This window comes from Theropithecus gelada, chromosome 11, assembly GCF_003255815.1.
Source record: "Theropithecus gelada isolate Dixy chromosome 11, Tgel_1.0, whole genome shotgun sequence".
NCBI lineage: Eukaryota > Metazoa > Chordata > Mammalia > Primates > Cercopithecidae > Theropithecus > Theropithecus gelada.
The window spans coordinates 7,919,675-7,947,652 of NC_037679.1; the positions used below are offsets into that span (position 1 = coordinate 7,919,675).

General features: G+C 53.3%; 2 protein-coding genes across 2 annotated transcripts in view; one reads left to right on the forward strand and one right to left on the reverse strand.

Moving 5' to 3' along the window:
- Positions 1–3,780, forward strand: part of TEX49 (testis expressed 49) — a 32,044-nt gene extending 28,264 nt beyond the window's left edge. Inside the window, exons 3-4 of the mRNA XM_025403532.1 lie at positions 2,694–2,838; positions 3,595–3,780. Of these exons, the coding sequence (XP_025259317.1) occupies positions 2,694–2,838; positions 3,595–3,643 (194 nt within the window). The 3' untranslated portion in view covers positions 3,644–3,780. The remainder of the gene's footprint in view (positions 1–2,693; positions 2,839–3,594) is intronic.
- Positions 3,781–4,192: 412 nt separating this feature from the next.
- Positions 4,193–27,953, reverse strand: ADCY6 (adenylate cyclase 6). Its single transcript, XM_025403091.1, has 22 exons — positions 27,773–27,953; positions 21,459–22,326; positions 16,682–16,831; positions 16,197–16,318; positions 15,992–16,103; positions 15,686–15,813; positions 15,008–15,166; positions 14,788–14,929; positions 14,523–14,651; positions 14,233–14,258; positions 13,867–14,014; positions 13,521–13,618; positions 13,252–13,339; positions 12,961–13,077; positions 12,499–12,657; positions 12,026–12,204; positions 11,060–11,095; positions 10,847–10,976; positions 10,262–10,525; positions 9,011–9,215; positions 6,921–7,045; positions 4,193–6,701 (listed from the first exon to the last, which is right to left on the reverse strand). Exons 2-22 carry the CDS (start codon positions 22,320–22,322, stop codon positions 6,576–6,578), a joined length of 3,507 nt encoding a protein of 1,168 aa, XP_025258876.1. The 5' UTR covers positions 22,323–22,326; positions 27,773–27,953; the 3' UTR covers positions 4,193–6,575.
- Between the last annotated feature and the right edge of the window lie 25 nt (positions 27,954–27,978).

Below are 27,978 nucleotides of genomic sequence, written 5' to 3' on the forward strand. Positions count from 1 at the left end.
CACCCGCCACCAAGCCCGGCTAATTTTTGTATTTTTAGTAGAGACGGGGTTTCACAATATTGGTCAGGCTGGTCTTGAACTCCTGACCTCAGGTGATCCACCTGCCTCGGCCTCCCAAAGTGCTGGGATTACAGGCGTGAGCCACCGCATCTGGCTCTTATAACATTCTTAAAATGACAAGATTACAGAAAATGAAGAACAGATCACTGATTTCCAAAGCGGGACAGTGGGAGAGGGTGGCTATAAAATGCCAGCTCCAGATGGGTGGTGATGGAACTATTCTGTATCAGTGTATTCAATATATTAATATCATGTTGTGGTAGTGTACTATAGTTTTGTAAGCTGTAACCATTGTGGGGAAGAGTAAAGGGTACACATGATTTCCCTGTTTTTGTTTTTTTTTTTAAATAGAGACAGGGTCTTGCTATGTTGCCCAGCCTAATCTTGAACTCCTGGGCTCAAATGATTCTCCCAAAGTGCTGGGATTACAGGCATAAGCCATTGCACCTGGTTTCCCTATACTATTCATTACAACTGTATGTGAACCTATAATTATAACAAAATTAAAGTTTAAAACCTAAAATACTTTCAGAAATCAAAACAGGCACATGTGGAAAGAGGGGTAATAAGTTATTTCTAACAGCAAAACTTTAATATTTTTCCATTTTAATTTTTTTGAGACAGAATCTTGCTCTGTTGCCCAGGCTGGAATGCAGTGGCACAATCATGGCTCACTGCAGCCTCAACAACCTCCCAGGCTGAAAGGATCCTTCCCACCTCAGCCTCCTGAGTACCTGGTACTACAGGCGTGCACCATCCCACTGGACGAATTTTTGTATTTTTTGTAGAAATGGGGTTTCAACACGTTGCCTGGTCTGGTCTGGAAGTCCTGGGCTCGAGTGATCCATCTGCCTCTTAAAGTGCTGGGATGGCCGGGCGCGGTGGCTCACGCCTATAATCCCAGCACTTTGGGAGGCCGAGGCGGGCGGATCACGAGGTCAGGAGATGGAGACTATCCTGGCGAACACGGTGAAACCCTGTCTCTACTGAAAATACAAAAAAAATAGCCGGGTGTGGTAGCAGGCACCTGTAGTCCCAGCTACTCGGGAGGCTGAGGCAGGAGAATGGCGTTAACCCGGGAGGCGGCGGAGCTTGCAGTGAGCGGAGATCGCGCCACTGCACTCCAGCCTGGGCGACAGAGCTAGACTCCCTCTCAAAAAAAATAAAAAAATAAAAAATAAACAAAGTGCTGGGATTACAGGTGAGCCACTGCATGTGGCCTCTAATAGCAAAACTTAATAGCTTATTATTAATTAATAGGAAAATAAGACAAAAAATGTAACATCTACTCAATGAATTATTAGGGATTTAAAAAAAATTATTATAAACACTGTATAGCAATCCAGAATATTAGGCTATAATTCTAAGTTTTAAAAATAAACAAATTTTATACTGGTAGAATTAGACTTATCCAAATAAACAGTAAAAGTACTTTTTTTTCTCTTTTTTTCTTTTTTCTTTTTTTTTTTTTTTGAGACAGAGTCTTGCTCTGTCACCCTGGCTGGAGTGCACTGGCACGATCTCAGCTCACTGCAACCTCCGTCTCTCAGGTGTAAGCAATTCTCCTGCCTCAGCCTGCCAAGTAGCTGGGATTACAGGCACCCACCACGATGCCCTGCTAATTTTTGTATTTTTGGTAGAGATGGGGTTTCACCACGTTGGCCAGGCTGGTCTCAAACTCCTGACCTCAAGTGATCCACCTGCCACGGCCTCCAAAAGTGCTGGGATTACAGGCATGAGCCACCTCACCCAGCCAAAAGTACTTTTTTTTTTTTTTTTTTTTGAGACAGAGTTTTGCTCTTACTGCCCCAGTTGGAGTGCAATGGCGCAATCTTGGCTCACCGTAACCTTTGCCTCCTAGGTTCAAGTGATTCTCCTGCCTCAGCCTCCCGAGTAGCTGGGATTACAGGCATGCACCACCACGCACGACTTTTTTTTTTTTTTTTTTTTAAGTAGAGACGGGGTTTCTCCATGTTGGTCAGGTTGGTCTCGAACCACGGACCTCAGGTGATCTGCCTGCCTCGGCCTCCCAAAGTGCTCAGATTACAGGTGTGAGCCACCGCGCCCAGCCCAAAAGTACTTTTTCAGACAGCATCAGAGTCTGATATTATTACAAAAATTTAAGAATATTTAATACCACATCTAGAACATAATAGGCACTAGATAAATGACATCTATCAACAGCATCTAAACATGAGGTAGTATTAGTTAGGTTTCAGAGAATCACTTGGAGTGAGCAAAGGAAGCCATTTTTTCCAAGAGGAGGGAAGAGAATGAGGATGATTAAGCCAAGAAAAAAGAAAAATAATAGATCAGTGGACCCCATCTTACACATTTCCCTCGTGGGTTGACCACCTGTTTTTCTACCATCTTAGCACTTGGGGAAAACTCTCTTGGAGATGGGCTTACTAGCAGCAGGAAGAAGCAAGACTGATTCATTTGACCATGAAGGATGTGAGATGCTGGAATCCGGAAGTGAAGCAGGGTGTGGTAACCACACTCCCAGGACCTCTCAGCACCTGGTCAGGCCAAGCAGTTGCTGGGCTGGGCTGGGCTATTGCTGCCCTGAGGCAGAAAAGTGAGCCGAGAACTTGAAGGAATTAGATAACCTGCCCTTCCCCTCACCCATTCAGTTCCCAATCAGGTCTTCAGAATCCCCTTGACTGATGCTCAGAACTTCAGCTTCTGGCAGTCCCATGATCCAGGAGTGCGTCCAGAGGAAACCATGCCATGGATCCGGAGCCCACGCCACTGTCTCATAAAAAGCGCGATGACCAGGTTAGGCTGGGAGGGGCATAAGGGTGGGGAGGTCAAGGAAAGTACTCCTTCCCTTTACTTCAGTCTTAGAGACTATTTCATCTCTGGTCAGTTAGGGAATTAGGAGAGATTTGAGTCTTACCAGAGAAAACTGGCCCCAGAATTTGGGCCATGATGGCATTAAAAGGAGTTAAAGATTTGTCTGTGTCTTTGTGTTCCTCTTTGTGGGTGTGACTTCTGAGCTGGTGCAAAACAAGTGTCCATAGTATTCCTGTGGCAGTCCAATGCTGCTTTCATCGCTACCTCTCCACCTCTCAAATCACCATCCATTGGCAGTAGCCCCACTTTTTCATCACTACCCCTACTCATTCTGCCCTGAGGCAGTTTGGGGAGCTATTTATTTATTTATTTATTTATTTATTTATTTACTGATAGAGACGGAGTCTAGCTCTCACCCAGGCTGGAGTGCAGTGGTGCGATCTCAGCTCACTGCATCCTCTGCCGCCCAGGTTCAAGCAATTCTCCTGAATCAGCTCCTGAGTAGCTGGGATTATAGGCACCCACCACCGCGACCGGCTAATTTTTGTATTTTTAGTAGAGACGAGGTTTCACCATCTCGGCCAGGCTGGTCTTGAACTCCTAACCTTGTGATCCACCTGCCAGGGCCTCCCAAAGTGGTGTGAGCCACTGCGCCCAGCCTCTTAGGAGCTATTTTTAAGGATCTCCTGCTTTCCAGCCTGGCCTGGCTGAATCTCTCTCTGAATCTCTTCTTTCCAGGTTTATGGATCACTCTATTCTCAATGACAGAACCTTCAGTCTGTATTAAGAAAATATGGCTGCAGAAAGACAAGAGGAATTGTGGCAAGAGTGCAAAGAGGGGGAAAGAAGGAGGTTTCCCAGTTCCGATGGCTAACTAATGAGAGGAGGATATGGAGAAAGCAGAGTAAACAGATTGGACTAAAAGTTGCTTGTGTGCACGGCGGGAGCTGTGGGGTCAGGGTGGGAGTGATTCCAGTGTCCAGGTTGTTGTGAGAGCTGGTGTGTGGGAGATTCCTGAATGAGCCAGACCTTAGAGTGAGAAGTCTGTGAGGGGCCAAGGCACTGGAAAGCACCACAGGCCTCGTGCGTGGCAGGGGTCACACACAAATCTGGGAAGGCATATACTGGAGCTCATGATGCTGAAAGGCCTTGAGTAGTCACACTCTCTGAAGATACTACAGCTTCTCCTTAGCAGGGAGAAAGCCACAGGAAGTCCTCAGACCACAGATGGGAGACCCACGGAGCCCTGGGGCAGGAGGTCGCCCCCTACACCAGGCTCTGTCACTTCTGACCCACCCAGGGCTCAGAACAGCTACAGAGAACAGGGAATTTTACAAAGAGTTTGATTTTATTGATATTTAAATATATTAAATATTTCACTGAAATACATGGTACACCATCCTCCCTCACCCCCACAGTGGTTACATTACAAAACCAAAGCCCATGGCCTCCCATCTCCTGACTCCTCCACCAACTGGGTGAGGAAAGGGACAATGGTTGCCCAGGGGAAGGGCATGGCTGGCACTGTGGTACGGGGAGCCAGGGTGTGGACAGGCCCTCCCACCTGGCAAAAAGCAGAGACAAGCCACCCAAGGCTGAGGTCTTCCCACTCTGATCTACTTATACCCTCACCCCTACCCCATGGCACCAAGTAGTCTATCCCTTCCTATCCAGGTGTATGGCTGGGGGCAGGGGAGTAGACTTTCTGTCTGGAAAAACAAGTCTTTTCCCCTCCTTCTGCCATGACTAATGAAGTACCTGATGGCCCATTTGGTTGATGCATGAAGATGCCCAAGGGAGGCAGTACCCAGAAACCCGGCCTCCACAGGGAGCTGGTGTCAGAGGGGCATGAGGAGGGGCAAGTGCACTGCCTGCCCCTTCCACTCCCAAACCCAGTAACTCTGGAAACCCTTCTCCTCTGCCTCTCTAGTCATTTCCAAGACAAAGTGATCTTCAAGCAAAATTCAGGCTAGTGCCTTTGGCTTAAATAGGTACAGACAGAGAAACTGAGGGACCAACAAATTCAGGCCACAGTCAAAGAGGTTGCAGGGAAAGGGGTAAAAGGAAGGCAAAGATAGGAAGGGAATCTAGAGTTCAACCTCCTAACCCTTTTGCCAGCCCCCAAGGTTTCACAAGGAGCTGGGGAGCCAGAAACATGCTAGACTCAGGCTGAAGGCTGGAGAAAGCCAAGTTTAAGGTTCCTCTTCCCCACCCAATAGTACCAGTATCCGGGTCCTCAGAGGGATTCCATGCTACCCCAGCCCCAAAGCATACCATGTCCCAGGACACTATCTGGGGAAGCCAGGAAATTCCTGAGCCTCTGTCCATCAAACCCCAGACAGTTCAAGTGCTAGCATGGAGCACTGGGGCTCAAGCAAGCGCTTGGGTCCCTGCCACAGACAGGGAGAGTCATGCTGCACACATGGCCCCCAAACGGCACTTAGGGATTTGGCACAAAAAGGACTCCTCTCCCTCCTTTTGCTACCACACCCCATCCCACTCCTGTGTAATCTGGGCGTCTCTCTACATCCCCTGAAATAGGAAACCCTGCTTTATTCCCAGAAGACAGAGGCCCACAGGAGAGACGCAACCTGGGGTGGAGAGCTGAGGAGCAGGAGCACAAGGACTCACACAGACCTGGAAAATAGATATGCACACAAAGACCAACATGCACACACAGTTACACAAACACACAGGCCCTCCCCAACGCCAGAGACTTGGGAGGGCAGGTTTGGGATCAGGGTCATCTTTCTCCATGCCCTGACCCTTTTCTATTTGGCAACAGAAGAGGGAGAGATGCTCCATGCCCCCTTGCCAGTAGACAGCAAGAGAGCACTGAGGCAGAGTGACCTGATCTGGACCCCATCGGGGTCCTCAGATCAGAGTCTGGCACCGCCCCAGCCCTGGCCTGCCTGCTCTTTGGCACCTGCAGGTGAACTTCCAGCTCCTGACCTGATATCCCCACACACAGGCTTGCTCTCTGAGCATTTTCACAGTACCAGTGAGGCCAGACGCCCTGTTCCCTGGAGCGTGCAGGAACTGGGGCTAAATCTAAGCTGTCAGAGGTCCCTTTGTTCCCCTTTGGGGACAGATTGTGGGACTAGAATTTGGCACATGGAAACATTCTCCTGAAATATGGCCAAAGCTGGCTCCCCAGAGCATCTCCCTCCTCTGCTCTGTGCCTAGGAGGGACACCTGGCTGCGGTGGGGAAGTGCCCAGGACCAGTGCTGGGGACGCAGGTATTGCAAAGGCAAGCATGGAATAGGCACTCCTCATGCCTGTCTTTGTACAAAATATTGTACAAAATATTCCCAGGAAAAAAGAGGGAAAAGAAGGGCCCAGCCCTGAATCTGCTGGCCAGACAGACAGGGAAGGGTAGGCATGGCAAGCTGCCATTTTAATCCCTCAGGCAAGAGGCCTCCCTCTGCTTCTGCTACTGACCCCTCCCCTGCTCCCAAAAGCTGGAAGATTGGAGAGGGAATAGCCCTACCCCAAGTAAGAAAGAAAGTCACTTGCATAATCCTCTTGGTAGGTAGCCCCTTGTTTTCCAGCTTGAGGGTAGACAATCATGATCCAAGCACAGCCTGCTGGGATGTTCCCTTTTGTGGTTAGCAGGGTCTGGAGGCTCAGTGCCCCCTGCCACAGCTCCACCCAGCGAGCACAGAGTCCACTCAATGCCCACCTTGATCCCTTCAGCTGAATTTGTGGCTGGGTCCTGCTAACTGCTGGGGCCCCCATTGAGGAAGTAGGTGGTCATCTCCCCCTTGCCCTTCACCTTGACCACCCCTCGACACTCCAGCTGGTAGCCCTTGGCAGCTAGAACCTGGTACAGGTCCGTGGTCACCTGGGGGAGTGGGAGGGGAGCCCGCTTAGCCTGGAATCCTTCCTGCTGCATTTGCAGGGGCCCAGGGGTTCTCTAGTCAAGCTAGCTCCCTTCCCCCAACCCCCACCCCACCATACACAGAACACTAGCCACCCTACCCCTGTCCTAGCAGACTGCAGAGACACCGTGGAAGCCCTCTGGGCCCACCTTCCTCCCAGCCCCTGCTCATATTCCCCTCACCTGGATTCGGTCGGGGACCCCCGTGCTGTCCATACGACTAGAGACATTCACTGTGTTCCCCCAGATGTCATACTGCGGCTTCCGAGCCCCGATGACACCTGCCACGACTGGGCCCATATTCAGCCCTGAGGTGGGGAGAACAGCAAGAGACTAGTGCATGCTCCAGGCTAAACCCAGGGAGTCATCCCACCTCCTGGAACAGGTAAAAGGACCCAGAGAAAAAAATGGAAAAAGGACAAGTCTCCTGGTTGTAAAGAACGATCTAGTTCAAGACCAGCCTGGCCAACATGGTGAAACCCCATCTCTACAAAAAAACACAAAAATTAGCTGGGCATGGTGGTACACGCCTGTAGTCCCAGCTACTGAGGAGGCTGAGGTGGGAGAACAGATTGATTGATTGAGCCTGGGAGTTGATGCTGCAGGGAGCTGTGATTGTGCCACAGCACTCTAGCCTGGTGACAGAGCAAATCCCCATCTCAAAAAAAAACCCAAAACAACAAACAAAAACACCCGAAGACCTGAGCACCTCAGTTTAGGAGCTCCCCTGAGTCAAGGCAGCCATGCTATAACAGTAACCTCCTGAATGCCTGTTCCATGTCAACCACTCTAGTAAGCATTTTACATGGCTTTATCCTTTCTTTTTTTTCTTTTTGAGATGGAGTCTTGCTCTGTCGCCCAGGATGGAGTACAGTGGCATGATCTTGGCTCACCGCAACCTCTGCCTCCCAGAATCAAGAGATTCTCCTGCCTCAGCCTCCTGAGTAGCTGGGATTACAGACACGTACCACCACACCCAGCTAATTTGTTTGTTTGTTTGTTTTTTGAGATGGAGTCTCGCTCTGTCGCCCAGGCTAGAGTACAATGCTGTGATCTCGGCTCACAGCAAGCTCTGCCTCCCAGGTTCACGCCATTCTTCTGTCTCAGCCTCCCAAGTAGCTGGGACTGCAGGCGCCCGCCACCATGCCCGGATAATTTTTTGTATTATTAGTAGAGACGGGGTTTCACCATGTTAGCCAGGATGGTCTTGATCTCCTGACCTTATGATCTACCCACCTCGGTCTTCCAAAGTGCTGGGATTACAGGTGTGAGCCACCGCGCCCAGCCATATTTTTTTTTTTTAGTAGAGACGGGGTTTCACTATGTTGGCCAAGCTAGTCTTGAACTCCTGACCTCATGATCTGCCCATCTCAGCCTCCCAAAGTGCTGGGATTACAGGCATGAGTCACCGCGCCCTGCCTGGCTTCATCCTTTTATTTTTATTTTTATTTTTATTTTTTTTGAGATGGAGTCTGGCTCTGTCTCCCAGGCTGGAGTGCAGTGGCCGGATCTCAGCTCACTGCAAGCTCCGCCTCCTGGGTTTACGCCATTCTCCTGCCTCAGCCTCCCGAGTAGCTAGGACTACAGGCACCCGCCATCTCGCCCGGCTAGTTTTCTGTATTTTTTTAGTAGAGACGGGGTTTCACCGTGTTAGCCAGGATGGTCTCGATCTCGTGACCTAGTGATCCGCCCGTCTCGGCCTCCCAAAGTGCTGGGATTACAGGCTTGAGCCACCGCGCCCAGCCCATCCTTTTAATACCTCTAAAAGGTAGGTATTTTTATCCCCATTTTATAGATAAGGTAACTGAAGCTTAGAGAAGTTAGAAGACTTCTCAAATAAGCCAGTAAATGGAGCAGCCAGAATTCAAACCAGATAGTCTGACTCCCATCCACCAGTTCATTTGAGAGGAAGTACCTCTTATCGGACTGGTCACATATAAGGGCAGAAGTATTCAAGTTTAGATAAACGTGATTTTTAATCCCAGCTCTGCCACTTACTAGTTATTTGACCTTGGGCAAGTTATTTAATCTGAGAGTCAGTCTCTATCCAATGAAAGGGGATAATAATATCAGTATTAAAGTATGCTCAAAAATTTCTAGGACAGTGCCTAATGATCTCTGTTCTTAATATCAGACTTGATATAGGAGGTCAGAGGGAAGAAAACCCCACAGGAGCCCTGATGGGAAATCTGTGATCCCATCCCCAGCCTATAATCCCAGCTTCAACCAGAAACAGTCCTGGGAAAACCTGCCAAGCAACCAAGCCCTCTTACCAATCTTCATCTGGAAATTGTTGAAGGAGTGCTCATTGATGTGCTTCATCTGCTCCATGAGCCGCATGGCATAGTCAGCCAGGGCAGTGATGTGGGAGCGGCCCACCTGATCGTAGGTGCTGGCGTTCAGCCCTGAGGCAGCCATGTAGGTGCTACCAATTGTCTTGATCTTTTCCAGCTGCCGGAACCGCTCCTCGCTGATGATCTGAACAACACAAGGGGACCTGGCTGTCAAGGCAAAGACCTCAAACCCAGCCCTGCCCCAACACTCATTTCTTGCCACGCCTTGCCTCCCTTGCCCACTTTCCTGTCTCAAGAGCCCCCTTCCAGCTGCTGCTACCAGTGTAAGACTGACAAGCTGGGAAAACAAGCCCCCTAGGACTCCAGGCAGGACTTGGGCATACAGCTTAAGAAGGTCTCTCCCATAGCTCACTCACAGAACACAGACACACAGGTGGGATATTAAGCAATTTCTCCAATCCTCACCTTCTGGGATACTGAGTCCCAGGGTGAGCAAGTGACCTCCCTCCAGAACAGTGAACAGCCCATTCCTGACCTGGATGTTCGAGACACTACCTCACATTTTGCTTCAATTTTCTCTATTCAGAGGACCATCTTGCTTAGTTGGTCTCATGAGGTTCTGTCCACAGACCATTGCCTTCTTCTTCAGTGACATCCACCTGGTACCTATCTTATCCCCCTACAGATCAAGTCCTCCCCTGCTCCCCAACAATGATGACCCTGCCCCACTAGGGCTGACCCCCTTGATGCCTTTGACACCTTCATTTTTTTTTTTTTTTGAGACCGAGTCTCACTCTGTCGCCCAGGCTGGAGTGCAGTGGCGTGATCTCGGCTCACTGCAAGCTCCGCCTCCCGGGTTCATGCCGTTCTCCCACCTCAGCCTCCCGAGTAGCTGGGACTACAAGCGCCCGCACCACGCCCGGCTAATTTTTTGTATTTTTAGTAGAGCTGGGGTTTCACCGTGTTAGCCAAGATGGTCTCGATCTCCTGACCTCATAATCCGCCCACCTCGGCCTCCTAAAGTGCTGGGATTACAGGCGTGAGCCACCGCGCCTGGCCCCTTCATGGGTTCTCACCTCTACCTCCACTATGCCTGCCCTTACCCCTACCCCTGATGCCTCTGAGTCCCATCAAATCTCTCTTTCTCTTCCCAGTGCCACTCGCCCCTTCCAATCCCTGGCCTCCAAGTCCCCCTGATTCTCTGCCAGCACCAGCCAACTGGACAAGTACCTCATCAAAGTCAGCGATGATCTCGTTGAGCAGCCGCAGGCACTCGACACCCTCATTGTTTGCCTCCAGCTCCACATAGAACTCAGAGAAGTTGGCAATGGAGGCAAACATAACAGCCACACACTCACACGACTGATAGTAGAGTTCATCATTGCGGCGCTCCCGGGCCAGGAAGTGGGCGGCCACGTCCTTGGGCAGAATGTTATGCAGCAGCCTCCGGTTGTATGCCTGTAGCTCCTCCATCTCCTCCTTCTCCCCTGTTGCCTGTGGACACCACACCCATCACCCATTGCCTGACATTCACAAGGGGTGGGTGTGGTGGCCAAGGCTTGGAAGTGGGAGTCAGAGGGAATCACATAGAGGAAGAAAGGCATGGACAGATGAGGCCTAAAGAACAGGCAAAGGGGTAAAGGGGGCAGGTACAGGATGGGGCAAGGAGTAAGGGATGGGCACAGAGAAGGCATGGAACCAGGGTGGGCCTAGAGGCGGCCTGAGGCTTAGCCAGCTAGCAGGAGATACGTTTCTGGCCTGGCCCAGGCTCCACCCCTAGGTTCCTCCTCTTCCCCCAAAGGCCCACCCGGTCACCTGTAGTTTCCAGAGGAAGTCTAGGCGGGCAGTCGACTCCACCTGCTGAGCATGCAGATACAGCGCCAGCGCAAACACCAGCAGAATCACAGGGGTCATATATTTGAGGGCCACCCTCCCTGCAGCTGGACTAAGGATAAGCAGAGACATGCTTGGTGTCTGAAGGAGGCATCTAATGGCCCTACCCTTTGCTGCCTCGGAGCCCTCACTTACCAGTCCAGCCCATCAAAGGTCTCATTGGAAGAAGCCCTGGCAAGAGGAGAGAAGAGACAAAGTCATCAGTGCTTCCTGGGTTGCTGGGTGGGCACATGGAAGGGGAGATACAGACTGCATTTACTAAGCACATACTAGAAATCAGGCATTGGGCCAGGGCTTTTACTTACATTAATTAACTCATTAAGAGTAGAGGTTAAGAAAACCTTTACTCTTAGAGACTCCTCTACTTACCAGCTATGTGACCTGAGACAAGTCGCTTAACTCTCTACGCCTCCTTCCCCATCAGTACAACAGGGATCAGATTTAAATAATGTATGTAAAAGGCTTAGCACAGTTCCTGCCATATAGTAAGCCTTCCATAAATGTCAGTTACTATAATCTTTACAATGACTCTGTGATTTAGGTGACAGTGTCATTTTACAGATGAGGAAATTGAGGCTCAGAGAAGCTAACTCACCTGTCTAAGGTCACACAGCTAATGAGCAGGGATTCAAACCCAGAAGACACCACAGGCTTTTTCTACTACAACAAGCCACGGCCACATATCAAAGGAATGGGGTTTTGCAGAGGAAAAGCCAGTATGATGTCCCAGGCAAAGCCCCCAAGCAGGAGTCAGAAGCTTTGGTTCCTAGCCAGAGCCCTGCCACCAAGCAGCTGTATGTCCTATGGGTGGTTAAGATGGTGGATGTGAAAGCACCATGCAAATACAAGAGGGAATTTTTTTTTTTTTTTTTTTTTTTTTAATGTCTAGCCTAAAGACACAAGGATTTCCCAGGACTGGGGTTTCCTTGGGGTAACTATTTGGGGTCACATGCTGGGAACTCCTCCATCTCCTCCCTTTCCCCCACAGGGGAGTTGTGGCATTCCAAGAGCACAAGGGGCCTGGGCACCAGAGAGGCTCACAGTGACCCAGCAAGGTCAGGGAAGCTCCTGGGGTATTAAAGGACCTGAGAATAAACTCACAAGCCATGGACGCCAAGCAGTAGGTCATAGTTGTCAAAGATGGTGGCTGGGGGACCCAGCAGAAGCAGCACCAAATAGATGAGCCCCAAGACAAAGACCATGGCCAACTTCCCGATGCTGCTGATGTGCAGGAAGACAGAGCTGGCCAAGAGACTCAGCAGCACGCTCCCGATGAAGTACTGCGGGGGGGCAGAGGCAGCACTGGGTGAAGGCAGAGGCCACAGCACCCTTGGGCAGGGAGAGCCCTGCACTCTCCTGCCTGACCTAACCTTTCTGCCACACCCCTCAAACCCCCATATCCTCCACCTTCCATGTCCAGCCCCTACACCACACCAGGGCCCCTGGTTGCTCCTAGTGTGGGAGACTCTGGTGAGTTCCTGGGTCCCCAGCGCCCATCACTAGGTCTGGCACAGAAGGGCCAATGTCTGTGCCAGGACAGCCCCCCCACCACCGCCTGAGCACTGCTTGAACACCTCAGGGAAGCTGCAGGTGGGCATGGTGCCCTCACACAGGGGAGCATCCAGGCCCAGAGAGTAATTGAGCTGCTGCAGGTGGCAGGCAGTGATGTCAGCAGGTGTTAAATTCAGCATCCGGGCTGCACAGGTCCGTATAGGGGTGTGATTACAGGTGAACTGCAAAAGTAGAGGGGTATATCAGGATAGCCAAGGAGGGGAAGGGTTTCTAGGTACCTGGTGAAGCCATGTACCCTGCCCTGGGCTATGCCCAGGTACCTTATACCCCATGGGCCTTAGTACTCACTCAGGGATGACAAGAGGTTGGGAGAACAAGGAGGGAGAACTGGAGTTAACCATGCCCTATTCTGGGAGGGGGCTCCCTGAGGGCAGAAAATATGTCCTATTCCCCTCTGTACCCCCAGTGTCCAGGACAGTGCTTGGCACAGAGTGGAGGTGGGAGAATTCCCACTGGACCCTTACCATGTTGGCAATGGCAGAAGTAAACACAAGCAGGACGGAAAAGATGCCAACTGCGGTGCTATGTGCCCGTGAGCGAACGATGCTGCGGGACAGACGTTGCAGGGCCTTAGGGAACAGCTAGAGGAATCAAGAGACGAAGAGTTGAAGGTTGTATCAGCCAAGGAGGAAGGCCAACCAGGGATGGGGCCCAGTGGAACAGGCATGGCCTTCTCCTCCCTCTCCCCATGTGACCTCCTCCCTGTCTGGAGTCCAGCCTGCCCTCCCAACAGCCTCAGAAGTCCCCCTACGTACAGAACCACAGGAGTACACGGCACAGGTCAGCACGGTGACCAGCAGCAGCAGGAAGATGCTGGCATAGATCCCAAGCATCAGGATGGAGCTGGGGCAGAACAGGGCCAGAAAAATCATTTAATTCTGGAAGATCTGGGTATTCTTGCCCCACCCTCTGGAACAAGCAGGGATGCAGGCTCCAGGAATTGTGGGCCCGTGTGGGTATGTAGGAAGCTTCTGGGAAGCGGTAGAGAAGAGAGAAGCTAAGAGAGGAAGGGCAGGACTCTCACTGTGGGAAGATGAGAAGCTGGATGAAGCAGATGAAGCAGAAGACCAACAGGGCACAGGCAACGTAGGCTCCGAAGCGGGGATCCACCTTCCGGGAGTACTGAAGGAGAGGAGGCTGAGCTGGGTGCTGGGCCCTCCCTAAGGAAGGCAGGGACAGCAAGGACAGGGCACTACTAGGCGTCTCAACAGGGAGGAGATGCAGTTGGCCCAACTGACGAAATCCCCACCCTGCTCTGTGGTCCCTTCTCCATCCCCCAGAAACACCTGTGCCCTCACCTGTGCTCAGCCTTCCCTGCCGCGACCTGCCCCTCCCCCAGCCCTTGTCCTTCTGCCCTGTATCCCTGAAACCTTCTTCTCAAGATCCTCTCTCTGGAAGGTGAGCAGAAACCGGCGCACATGGTCCTTCCGCAGCTGATCAATGCTGCGGGCATCGATGGCACGGCTCAGGAACTCATCCACCTCATCCTCAGGGTTCAGGGCATCTTGGGTGCCCCGGCTGAGGGCAGGAGACATGGCTTCACCAGATGCATGGGCATGGCCACGTGAGAAACAATGAAAGGAAAGGTATGGGCAGCACCCAAGGGAGGGAGGGAGAGCTGGGGTGTGGCTCCTGCTCACATACAACACACCTAAAGTCAGGGAAAAGGAGGATTTTGGCCTCCCCCAGCCCCATCCCAGGGTGCAAGTACCTTCTCCCTCAATAACCTGACTTACTTGTCTTTGCTGGAATCATCAATGCCCTGGAGAAAGGGACAGAGTGTGGAGTGAGGTGAAAGGCCAACAACCTTCATCTCTGCAGCCCCTTCTCCCACCCCAACACTGTGCTGAGGGTGTCCCCACCATATCTGCTGGGGGCACTGGGACCCCTGAGATGAAATCTTCCCACTGCCCCAATACCAGAAAGCATACATGGAAATGACAGTCACAAGAAGAAAGGACAGGGTCAGGGACACTGAGGGAGCCAAGAAAAAGAGGCCCTAGGTCTGGTGCTGAGGGCCCCTCACCATCTGGCGGAAGGCCTTGGAGTCCTTGGTCCGGGAGAAGGCACGATCAGGCACCCAGCGCGGCATCAGCCCTTCCATGGAGTTGGCCCGAGTCCGCTGCAGCTTGGCCAGCATGGCCTTCTCCTCTTTCTGTGTGGGCAGCATGGGTACAGGCTCAGAAGAGGGGTACAGGCTCAGAAGAGGGGCCCAGAGGAGGCCTTGGCCTGCTCCTCCCCATTTGTCCCTCTTCCTGCTCCCCTGCCCCCAGCCCTGCCCCGGCCCTGACCCGTTTCTGGCTGGCGCCCAGGATGAGGAAAGTCTCAATGTGCTGCTCCTTGAGGTATGCGTTGCGCTCGCCACCACGGCCTGGCTCCACCTCGTAGTCCCCATTCAGGTACTGCAGTGTTGCCCGAGTGATGTGGATGCGGCTGTACGTGGCCAAGAGGGTGAGACCCTGGCTCTCCCACCTTGCTCCCATCCCCCACCACCTGGGCCCCCCTACTCACCCAGCCCGGCCTCCTGCCTCCATGTGGTTGGCCAGGGTCACATCATTGGACCACACATCGAACTGCCATTTCCGCAAGCCAAGGACGCCGCAGTGCACGCGCCCGCTGTGGATGCCCACGCGCATGTTCACATTCACACCTGTCACCTCACGTACCAGCCTGGGAGGATGCAGCCCCAGATCAGCTCCTGGCAGTCTTCTCCTCCCCCAGCCCACAGCCCAGGCCCTTCACTCCCCTCAGGGCCCAGTGGGCAAGGACAGACCCAGATGCAGGGGACAGGAGCACAGCCTTGGTTGGACATGAGCAGAAGGCTGCATGGGGCTCAAGGACAAATGTTAGGGCTGTGTTCACCAGCAGGGGCCCAGCAGCATCTTGTGGAACTGAGCTAGGAGAAGAGGAATCACTGTTATCCCCTCTGGCCTGCACAGATGGCATTCCCTCTAGCCCAACTCCCCTACTGCACAGGCTGTCCCCGCCCCATCTCAGCTGGCTGCGAGTCTAAGGGTCCGCATGGGTCTTTGCACAGGTTGGAGAAAGATTCCCCTTCCCAGTGACAGACAGACTTCAAAGACAGAGAAACAGCCAAAACTGAGGAAATCTCCTGAGGTCTCGACAAAAAGTAGGAGCAGTCTGGGGAACCCGTAATTCCAGGAAGCCTGGGAATGGGGCACTGCTTACGAGATGGCCTCGATCATGTCTACCCCCATCTCCACACAGCAGTGGGCATGGTCGGCCCGGGCCTCCGGCAGCCCTGACACACAGTAGTAACAGTCCCCCAAGATCTTGATCCTCAGGCAGTGATTCTCCTGAATGGGAAAGAGTTGGAGGGAAGGGTAACCTTTACTCTCTTGCCCACCCAGCCTGCATGGCCCACCACCCTCGACGCACACTCTATCTGCTCCCAAATCCCCAGCTGCTGCCAGCAAAGCTATGCTCTCACCACGGTCAACACCCAGGCCCAATCCCAAGGCCCAGCACCCTCACCGCAGCCAGCTTGTCAAACCGGGCAAAGAGCTCATTCAGGGTCATGACCAGCTCCTGTGCAGTGCACTGGGATGCCAGGCTGGTGAAGCCCTCAATGTCTGCAAACAGGATGCTGTAGATGACAGCAGAGAATGAACAGACCACATAGCCCTCAAAGACTTCCAGACCCCCCGCCCTGCTTGGCACCCTCCTACCCTCACCTTACCTGACATTGTCATGCTTCTGTATGTAGATTTTGTGGAACATCATGTCTTCTTTTTTTGTGTTGATGTCTTCTTTCATCTCCATGGCAACATGCTGGGGCAACACCGACAGCAGCAGCCGCTCCTAGCCCAGTGGTTCCAATAGGCATCACTATACTCTTGACCTCACATTTCAATCCCTCCTGGTCTCTCTACATCACCAGAGTCCTCCCAGACTTCTCTGAAGACCTTCCCTTCTGGACTGTGGCCTGACCTTCCCCCGTCAGACCCCCTCTGACCACCCTCCATTAAGCCCCCAGATGTGCTCCTGTTCACGCCCTCCTTCCCTTGGACAGGACAAAACCCCAGTATCACAGGGCCTCTGTGACACACAACCCAGGGGAACCATCACACTGTGCTCCACGGAACCGGACAAGGCAGCAAATCCAATCTGCAAGTTATGTGGGGGTGAGGTGGGGGCAGGCCCTGGCCAGGGGAGCAGTCCCACCTGCTGCCGATTCTCATGCTGCAGGTGGAGCCGGGCCTGGATGTAACCACGGGTCTCCTGAAAGGCCTGGCGCTGAGACACCTCTGCTGGATAGTGTGTGCAGATGCCAATGACGTTGGTGCAGAGGAACAGCAGCACATTGGCACCGAGCTGCAGGAGGTGGTAGAGGCAGATAGTGACCATCTCCTCTGCCTACCTCCCCAAATACACACACACACATTCACACAACTTGCTAGGTTCTCTGAGGAAGGAAGCCAGGGTCCTGCACCCTCTCTGTCCCCAAGCTACTGCCACCCCTGCAATATCTCTCTCGCATGACCCACAGGACCCCAGATCCCAGCCAACTGCCTGAATCCTCCATGACTAGAAATGAGATCTTTTCACAGCTTCTGGAAGCAGAAGACCAACTAGGGCCAGGTAAGTCATGGGGCCCAGCTCCAGCACCCTGTATCTCCTGCTCCTCAAACACCCCACACGAAAGACAAATGCTGCTCCTTTTGCAGGTGCTCCTCCTTAAGAACAGCACCCAGGAGACCTGAGCTCTACATCCTCCTGTGAGTGACCCAGGACAAGTCACCTCCTCTCTCTTGGGTTTGCTCATCTATAACCCAAAGAGGAAGAAGAAGAAGATCTCTAAAGCCTCTCCCTGACTTGGCATAACTTAGTAACAATAATCACCATTGTCATTATTATTATGGTAGCTAGTTTGTTGGCTGCCTACCACGTGCCAGGATTCTGTAGGTGCCTTCTATATACTGACTAACATTTCTTTTTTCTTTTTTTTTTTTTTTTTTACAGAGCCTTGCTCTGTCACCCAGACTGGAGTGCAGTGGCCTGATCTCGGCTCACTGCAACCTCCGCCTCCCAGTTCAAGCGATTCTCCTGCCTCAGGAATAGCTGGGATTACAGCCAACTGCCACCATGACCGGCTAATTTTTGTATATTTTTTTAGTAGAGAAGGGGTTTCACCATGTTGGTCAGGCTGGTCTTGAACTCCTGACCTCAAGTGATCCACCCGCCTCGGCCTCCCAAAGTGCTTATGGGTGTGGATTATAGGCGTCATCGACCGCACCTGGCCCCTAACACATTTCTTAAAACTCTATGAAATAGGCCGGGCGCGGTGGCTCAAGCCTGTAATCCCAGCACTTTGGGAGGCCGAGACGGGCGGATCACTAGGTCAGGAGATCGAGAGACGATCCCGGCTAACACGGTGAAACCCCGTCTCTACTGAAAAATACAAAAAAAAAAAAAAACTAGCCGGGCGAGGTGGCGGGCGCCTGTAGTCCCAGCTACTCGGGAGGCTGAGGCAGGAGAATGGCATAAACCCGGGAGGCGGAGCTTGCAGTGAGCTGAGATCCGGCCACTGCACTCCAGCCTGGGTGACAGAGCAAGACTCCGTCTCAAAAAAAAAAAAAAAAAAACTCTATGAAATAGGTAACAATATCCCATTTTAAAGGTAAGGGACTCAGGCACAGAGAAGCCAAGTAACTTCCCCAAGATCACACAGCTGTTAGTGGCCAGGGTGAGACTTGAACCCAGGACAATCAGACTCCAAATTCTGTGTCCTAATCCTACTATCTATCTAGTGCATTCCACACTGTGTAGTACATTCCAGGTTTCCAAGATTCCTACTCACTCTACTGAGTCAAGCTCTCAAGCCCAACCTCAGAGCCCCGGCTTGAGAGTCATCAATTCTACTGATACAAAGGATGTCCTCTAACTGGAGATGGGGTCCACCATGACCGGCCACCCCTCAAGGTATAACTCCCTCTGACACTCAGCCCTGCCAGGCCCCAGGCCTAGGGCCTCCACCCTAGGAATGTTCAGTCCCCAATCATCATCAGTGGCATTGGCTACAAAGCAAGTCTAAGGGAAGCTGGCCTCAGTGTTTCTGGAAACTCAGGAATTAACCTGGAGCTTGTGGCTCCACCCCAGAGTTGGAAGGGGCCAGGCTCTGGTTTAAGGAGAAGGGAGGGAAACAGCAGAAGCACTTCCTGGAAGCCAGAGGTTCTGGGCTCTGCCTTGAACTAGAACTAGTCCTGCAAAATTGGGCAGGTCACTTAATCTTTAGGACCTCAGTTTCCTCTTGGGTAAAACTGAGGGGGAGGCCTGGCTCACCCCTAGCCATTTCCAGCGCCAGCCTCTGGGATGGGCCTCCTAGCTTCCCTTCCCAGTCCAGCTCACAGGCCCAGGATCAACTAGGCTGAGCTCCCCCTCCCAGCAGCAGGGGTGAAGAGAGGGGCACACTATCTCCCTTGGGGGTTTCTAAGAATAGCCCCCAGTGGGGGAGAAGGGAAGGGGGGCAAACCAGGCAACTTCCCTTCCTGGCCCCAGGAGCCCAAGAGGAAAATGTGAGTCACGGTGGAGGGAAGGGGAAGGGGGACGAGACTGAAATAACTCTGTACACACATGTCCCTATCTGACTGTGAGAAAAAATGGATGCCAGGGGACCGGAGGAGACTCCACGCTGGGCTTGGGTCACTGGGCGACACTGTTCAATGTGTCTAAGTGAGTGGGTTGGTGGGGACACAGCCTCCTTCCTGTGACTGTGAGCAGGGTGGATCTGGGAAGGGGCTGCCCAAGTAGACGAGGAAGGAGGCCACAAACCCCACCCATCTAGAAACCCTCAGACCCAAACGGGCACAGGGAATGTTTCTCGGCCCAGAGGAAGTTGTAAGGGCAGCCCTGACCCCAAGGACTGGCACAGGGACAGCAGTGACTTTCGCTACTGCCCCAAGAATGTGCCTGTCGAGACCCACTAGGTGAGGCTGTAGCCACACACTCCTGGGGAGATGGGCACAGTCCTGGCCTCCCTGGGACTGCACCTCCTCAGTCAGGCACTGGGCCTGACTCTGGGCACCATGCCAGTTGAGAGTAGGGAAGAGATGCCCACCCAGCCCATGCCTGGCCAGAGAGGAAGGGGGAAAGGAGACACCACCTCTAAGCTCCTTCCCCAGGAGGGCAATCCAGCCATAAAGCCCTGGTTGAGAGCCAGCCTGGAAGAGAAGCTCTGGGGCGGAAGAACCTGGCCCTTTAAGATGTCCAACGATGCCCTAAGGGCACGTGCTCCACAAACAAACAGGCTATAAGGTTACTTTTAAAAAGGTACATTCTGGCATGTGTTCTGGCATTCTGGCCATGTGAGGTGGCTCACTCCTGTAATCCCAGCGCTTTGGGAGGCCAAGGAGGGCAGATCACGAGGTCAAGAGATCGAGACCATCCTGGCCAATATGGTGAAACCTGTCTCTACTAAAAATACAAAAATTAGCTGGGCGTGATGGCGTGCTCCTGTAGTCCCAGCTACTCGGGAGGCTGAGGCAGGAGAATTGCTTGAACCCAGGAGGTGGAGGCTGAAGTAAGCTGAGATCGCACCACTGCCCCACTCCAGCCTAATGACAGAGCAAGACTCCGTCTCAAAAACAAAACACACAAAAAACAGGTACGTTCTGTTCTGTAGCACAGGCTGGGTGGAGAAGGGCATCATGCCAGAGAACCTAGCTTCTCACCCTGGGTTCCCCAGGCAACTTCCTCTCTGTGGGTGAGGCAGGGTGGGCAACAGGCCACAAGCCCTCAAAACCTTGAGTAAGATAGCACTCTCTAGATAGGGTCCAGTGGAGGACCCGGGTGGTGTGCTGATGGTGGGGCTGTGCCTACAGCAGCGCCTGAAGGACCTGGCCTCTGCTCCCTGGGCGGGGGGTAACATGAGATGGCAGATCCACAAACTAACATCTCTCTTAAAGAGACTTCCCAGAAACCCCTTCACTGGGTACCATGCCTTCCAGCACTCCCCACACCTCCCTGCCCCCAGGTGTGAACACTGCCCAGTCGGGTTCTACTCCACTCTAGGAAAGGGTGGGGCCCCAACAGCAACATGAGCTAGATGCTATTTTTATCCCAGCTTTGCAGACTGGGAAACTAAGGCTGGGAGAGGTGAGGCTAGTTGTCTAAGATCCCACAGAGAAGAATACAGCCCATTGGATAAGCAGGTCAGCCTACAGCCACTCCACACGGAGCCATGGAGTCCCACCTCACACACACTTGGAGCCTGGAGGCGGCAACAGGCATGGACTGAGAACCTCAAGGAAAGGCGGCCAGGCCCCTGGTGCCCAGCATGGGGAAGGTGGGATACAATCAGACTTAATGTTCCTCTCTTCAACAGTCCAACCCCATTCAAACTACATCCAGCCCAGAGAGAACTGACCCCAGCTCTTCACCTTCCCTGTCCTCCCAGAAGTGGCCTTGGTCCAGGAAAAGAGGGGACTCCTCCCTTGCTGACAACATCCAAAACCTGCTCTATACCTCCAGATCACCACCTAGAGCTGCTCTCCATGGATGGCACCAGCACCTGATCCTCCAGTGTCACCTTGCTAACAGAGATGCTAAAGCCTGGACACAGCCTGCACGGCCTTTTCAGCCCTACCACGGCCCTGGGGCTATATACCACACCCCTGTCTCCAGCCCCACATTCTGTCTCTACAGACCACTATTTCAGACGGCTAAAGAGCCAGAGACTGGGGCCCATGGTGACAGAGTTCAGGCTTGGGTCCTGGGGCCCTCCCTCCCCTCAGCAGTGCCTTCTACCCCAGATCCCACGTGGAGGTGGACCCCTGAGCCCTGGCCTCCCACCTCCTGCTCCTCTTCCCAGATACAGCCAGACATCCCTGCACCCAGCTTCCACCCATGACTCACCCGCCCTTCCTCACTAAGCCCCCACCTGCTTATGAGGTGAGAAATTCCCCACTTGCTGCCCTCCATCCCTACCTCCCTGGCCACCTACCTGCTTCCAGAGGAAGGCATCACCACGGTTAAGTTGCCAGGCCAAGATCAAATGCAGGGTGGAGAGGCCCAGGCCGCTGAGGACCGCAGCCCGCATGCGGATGGGGAGGAGCGTGTAGGCGATGTAGACGAAGAACACAGGGCACCAGAGGCCCGCAGAGGGGCTTCGTGGGTCTGCTGCGAGGGCACTCCCGACCTGCACTGCCGCCAGGATGCCCAGCACCACGTAGCTCACCACCCACATGGAGTCCTGGCGGAAGCTATGCCGGTTACACACCACCATGAGCCCCAGGAACAGGGCGGCGGCGCAGGCCAGCAGGGCCACATAGGCAGGCTGAGGGCGGGTGGGCGCCGCATGGAAAGCCAGCAGCACCGCCGTGAGCAGCACCAGCACCGCCATCAGCAGCGTCAGGCTGCTCTGGTTCATCTGGAAGAAGTATCGCTGGTACAGGCGCTCCAGCTTGGCCGAACGGAACTGCTTCGACTGGAACACCTGCACCAGACGGCGCCAGCAGGATCGCCCACTCCTGGGCACCGCGTCGGGCGCCACCTCAGCTGTCCCGCCCACTGTCGTTGTCACCTCTGTGTCCTCGAAGCCCAGGGCCACTGCCCGCAGCCCCAGCTCCTTGCCCTTGCCCGGGCCGCCCCTCCGGATGAAGGCGTCATCCTGCCAGGGGCACCGAGGGGGGCCCGCAGGGGTGGGGCTGGGTGGCTCTGCATCCCGGAGGCAGCTCATATAGCGGGGCGTGCAGAAGCCACCTGCCCGAGTGCCACAGCGCCGTGAACGCTTCTGCCCATTGCGTTCACCCCAGGCTGTTTTCCGTTCATCCACTTTAGGGACCAGGAGGCCACTAAACCATGACATGTTGCTGGTAGGGAAGGAAGGAGATAGTATTAGAGACCATCCAATGGGAGCGGTATTAATACCACTGTCACAGCCACTGCCACCACTAGTAGCTCATTACCTAAGCACTTCCCACTGACAAGCTATGAGTTTCATCGTCATACAATTACTTGGATGTAGGCAACAAGGGTATCCCCATTCAACATGTGAGAAATCGAGACACAGTGAGGAAAAGAAACTTTTCCAAGGCCAGGCACAGTGGCTTACACCTGTAATCCCAGCACTTTGTGAGGCCGAGACAGGAGGATGGCTTAAGGCCAGGAATGTGAGAGCAACCTGGGCAATACAGCAAGACCTTGCCTCTATTAAAACTTTAAAAAATTAGCCTGGGCCAGGCACGGTGGCTCACATCTGTAATCCCAGCACTTTGGGAGGCCCTGGCAAGTGGATCTCAAGGTCAGGAGTTCAAGACCAGCCTGGCCAAGATGGTGAAACCTCGTCTCTACTAAAAGTACAAAAATTAGCCAGGCGCAGTGGCGGGCGCCTGTAATCCCAGCAACTCGGGAGCTAAGGCAGGAGAATTGCTTGAACCCGGGTGGCAGAGGTTGCAGTGAACTGAGATCGCGCCGCTGCACTCCAGCCTGGGTGACAGAGTGAGACTCCATCTCAAAGAATAAATAAATAAAAATTAGCCTGGTGTGGTGGTGTACACTTACAGACCAGGCCATTCAGGAGGCTAGGGCGGGAGGATTGCTTGGGCCCAGGCAGTGGAGGCTGCAGTAAGCCAGGATTGTGCACCACTGAACTCTAGCCTGGGCAACAGCCATAGTCTGAAAAAAAAAAAAATGGAAGGAAGGAAGGAAAGAAAAAAGGAGGGAGGGAGGGAGAGAGGGAAAGAAGGAGGGAAGGGAGGGAAAGAAAAGAAAAGAAGAAAGACTTGCCCAAAGATCCAGCAGCCACATAAGTGAGAGAACCAAGATTCTAAACCAGATTTGTCTGACCCCAAAGCCAGTATACTTGAAAATTTCCCTAAAAGGCACTGATGTGTTGGTGGTCACAAACTCAAGTGCCCAAGTCAATGAGTGATGCAGCTTATGCTTCAGAACTAGGAGGAAAAGAGTTCATACCCTGTGCACTGGGCAAGCACCACCCAGCAGCTGTAGACTGTTGCCAGTGGGTCCCGATCTGATTTTTCTCAACAGAAGCAGAAGAAAAAATATGCTGGTTTTTTGTTTTGTTTTGTTTTGTTTTTGAGACGGAGTCTCGCTCTGTCGTACAGGCTGGAGTGCAGTGGCAAGATCTCGGCTCACTGCAAGCTCCGCCTCCTGGGTTCACACCATTCTCCTGCCTCAGCCTCCTGAGTAGCTGGGACTACAGGCACCCGTCACCACGCCCGGCTAATTTTTTCTATTTTTTGTAGAGACGGGGTTTCACCATGTTTGCCAGGATGGTCTCGATCTCCTGACCTCGTGAACCAGCTAACAGTGATAATCCTAAGGCTCTTCAGCTTCCTCATTGCACCACAGTCATATGAACCTCTTTGCTCTTTCCCAACACACCCCACACAGGCCAGCCTGGGACCTCAGTGCCTGCTGTTCCCTCTGTCTGGAACAAGAGCTCCTCCAGGTCACATCCCAAATGTCCCCTTATCAGTGAGGCTCTCTCTGACCACCCTATTAAAATAGCAACCCCCTTTCCTGGAGCTCTCTATCTTTTTCCCAGCTTTATGCTTTTTCTCCATAACTCTAATCAGCAACTGCCATTCTATATATTTTTCTTATGTGTTCATTTTCTGTCTCTCCTGACTGGAATGTCAGCTCTATGAAGGCAAGGATTTTGACCTGCTGTTCTCACTGCCATATCCACAACCCTTAGAAGGACCTAAACAAGTGTTTATTGAGGCTGGATGTGGTGGCTCACACCTGTAATCCTAGCATTTTGGGAGGCTGAGGCGAGTGGATCACCTGAGGTCAGGAGTTCCAGACCAGCCTGATCAACATGGTGAAAACCCATCTCTACTAAAAATACAAAATTAGCCAGGAGTGGTGGCGGGCGCCTGTAATCCCAACTACTCGGGAGGCTGAGGTGAAAGAATTGCTTGAATCTGGGAGGTGGCAGATGCAGTGAGCTAAGATCACGCCATTACACTCCAGCTTGGGCAATAAGAGCGAAACTCCATCTCAAAAAATAAAATAATATTAAATGTTCATTGAGTAGATGGATGACTAGATGGATGGATGAAAGATATTCCATGCACTTTCTCCATGCTTTAAACTGTTCAAGATCTTTTCACATCCCTAATTCCATCTGATCTTCACCAAAACCCTGAGAAACTAGTCCTGTGGCCCCCTGGGGCACAAGACAGATTTGAAAGGAAAAATATATATAAATAAAAACTGATGTCCATGGCAGTTTTATATGGCTGGCCCAAGTTATAGAGATCATGGTAACCAAATCAGTCCCAGATCCCACATTTCCTGGAGGAAATGTCATTAACTGAGGTGGGAGGACTCCATGATGATACCTTTAGTGTGACTCCTGGCTGAGCCCAGGTCAGAATAAGATGAGGCTGAAAGCACTGTCATCCACGCATGCCTGTGTCCCCACCAGGGCCACACTCCTCTATGCTCACACAGTACCCTGAGGGGTCCCTTGTACTCAAGCCTGCTGAGCTAGCAGCACTGACATTGTACTCAGTAGGGGACAGGATGGAGGAATACCCAGCACTTGCCACAGGTGGCCACAGAATGAGAGCTCAAGCCAGATGCGCAGCACTCAAAGCAGACACCCAGGGACCCACAAGCAGAAGGCAGGCTGGGGAATTCTCTGCATACCCCAAAACTCCCATCCCTGGGTCACCCTCAGCCAAGTTCTGTCGGCATCCCTTCTCCTATATCCCACAGCAGTATGTCCTTCGACCTCCTTTTGTTTTTTTGTTTAAGATGGAGTCTCACCCTGCCCCACCCAGGCTGGAGTACAGTGGCACAATCTTGGCTCACTGCAACCTCTGACTCCCGGGTTCAAGCAATTCTTCTGCCTCAGCCTCCCCAGTAGCTGAGATTACAGGCACCTGCCACCACGCCCGGCTAATTTTTGTATTTTCAGTAGAGATAGGGTTTCACCATGTTGGCCAGGCTGGTCTCGAACTCCTAACCTCAGGTGATCCGCCTGCCTTGGCCTCCCAAAGTGCTGGGATTACAGGCATGAGTCACCATGCCTGGCCCCTTCAACCTCTTAACATCACCAACAGCACCATCTGGAAGGACAGATCAGGAATACAAGACTTTTGGTCAGGCTGGCATTTGGAAAAGGTCACCAAAGAAAGCCTGGCTCTTCAAAATACTTCATTAGAAGCATGATCTTTGGCATGAGACCAGGTTCCAAACCTTAGCGTGATTATTTACTAGCCGCACTGCCTTGGGCAAGTTATTTAACCTCTCTGTGTCAGTACCTTCATCTGTAAAATGGAAATAATAATTGTCCTCTGGAAAGAATCTAATAATGCCTGTCATGAAGTACACACTTGAAAAATATTAGTTCTTCTCCTCACTCTACAACACTTTAAACCCAAATCTCTGTCAGCGTCAAGAGATGGAAAGATGAGAAAATCATGAGCAAGAACACACGTCTTTCTAGCCAGTCAGATGCCTGGTTCTATCAGTCCCTATGTCCTTGGCTGTTAGTCCCCAGAGCTGCTGGAGACAGAGCCCAGAGTGAGCAGGTTTCCCACCACCATCCAGCACCCACAACATTTTGCTTCAGCCTCCCCTCATTCACCAGTCCCCTTCCCTGTTCTTATCTCCCCCCACACAACCCCCCACCCCCACCACTGGCCCAGACCTCTTTCCAAAGGACTAGTTTCTGGCCAGGTTCCCAGCCCCCTGGAAACACATCCTAGCATCTGGCTCATACCCACAGAGAAAGGGGCAGACACTATCCAGGAGAATGCATGACCCTCCCAGGAACACTCTGACTCCCTAAGGGGATAGCTTCAGAGCTGTGTAATTGTCCAACCAACTGCAACCATCCCACTCTGGGCTCCACTCCAGGCACTGCCCATCCCTGAGAACTTGCCGGCCTCCCAGCATTTCTGGCACCCCGTGCCAGACTAGTATGGCAGGGAACAGGGGAGAGCACTGTTCCAAGCCACAAAACTCTATATGGTCCCCCAACCCACTTTGTCCAGCAACTCATCACTATGAGAGCTCCGGGAGCACAGACCACCTCCCTCCTCCCCGGAGTCAGGCTCCTAAGCCTTGTGCCTCTGACCTCCTCCTTCCCTGAGTGTTGGTCCATTTGCTCTCTCACAGATCTGCTGCTCTTCACACCACCCGCTCCCACAGCCAGAGCCATGTCCCATTCAGCCTGGCAGGCCCAGGCTCAGTCCCAGACCTCAAGTCCCTCCCAAACCCTGATCAGGCTGAGACCAGAGTTTGGAACCCGCCAAGGCCAAGGCCCAGCCCTAAGGATGGCTCTGCCTACTGCCTTGCCAAGCCTTCCTGGCCACCTCCTGTCTATCCCATCCCCAGGGCCCATCTGCCCCTGCCCTCCTTGGCAAAAGGAGGCTCCAGGGGATTTAAAACGACTTCAGAAAGTTCATGGCAAGAGGCACTGCCCAGGCAGGGCCCAGCAGTGCCAGCACCGCCCACCATACTGGAACATGGGCCTCACTTCTTCAATTCTGGGCCTTTCCAGATGTAGAGGAGACTACCCAGGGCCTGTATCTGTTGGTCCAGTGCCCGCTGCCGCCTTCTCCCATCCCCAGTCCTCGCTCTTCCTAAAGATTACAGAGGACTCCCACATCAAGCCTTACAGTGCAACCCCCACCAAGTCCCTCCAGCTCACAGGGGTAGTCTGGTAAGGGGAGGATATGGGCAAAGAGGCTCCCACGCCTGATTCCACCTCTAGCCTTTCAGTCGAGCCCAAGAGTCTGCTTTGAATAAGTCAGCTCCCCTGCCCACCCTGCGGCAGGCCTTGGGGGATGTGGGGAGCCGAACCCACCCCTTTCATTCCCAAGGTTTGGGGTGAGGCGAAGGAGAGGGACTCCCGCAGACAGAGGGCATCCCTGCCTCTGCCCAGGCCGGTTCCTCTCCCCTAAATGGAATCTCTCCCAAACTCAGAGACTCACCCCACAGCCCCGCAGCAAAAAACTCAGGCCAGCCCCTCCCCCAGTACGTGCCAGGTCCTCCTGGCCTCCGGGCAAGCCTGGAACTCGCCCCGTGGAGGGAGGCCGGCAGCAGGCGACGCCGGTGGCGAGCGCCGGACCTAGGAGACCTCGATCCCACTGCCTCCATGACTTCCCTTTGCCAATCCCAACTCCCTCGGGCAACCCGCCAAACACTGCCGAGACGACCCGTCCCAGGCTTCGGCGCCCCCACCCACAAACTCCTATTGGGAGCCGCTCGGGAGCGTTCCAATCCTGGAGCCCCGGGAGCCCGAGCGGTCACTTCCCCAGCCCTCCGCGCGCTCACCTGCCGGCCAGTCTCCGCGCCTGCCCCGGGCCCCCGCCCCGCCGCCCCCGCGGGCTCCGGCCGGCCGGCCGGCCGTCCCGCGGTCCTTCTCCGAGCCCGCGCGTCCTGGCCGTCCCGCCCGCCGTCCGCCGTCCGCCCGGCCCTCGCCCCCTCCCGAGCTGTCCAGCGCAGTCGCCCTCTACCCCGGATCCAGAAGTCCCCTCCCC

Coding starts and splice junctions, on each gene's coding strand:
- ADCY6 (XM_025403091.1), bottom strand. CDS start 22,322: ATGTCATGGTTTAGTGGCCTCCTGGTCCCTAAAGTGGATGAACGGAAA. Junction 15,814..15,991: donor GGTTTGACAAGCTGGCTGCG/GTGAGGGTGCTG, acceptor TTTCCCATTCAG/GAGAATCACTGCCTGAGGAT. Junction 7,046..9,010: donor CAATTTCCAGATGAAGATTG/GTAAGAGGGCTT, acceptor TCCCCACCTCAG/GGCTGAATATGGGCCCAGTC.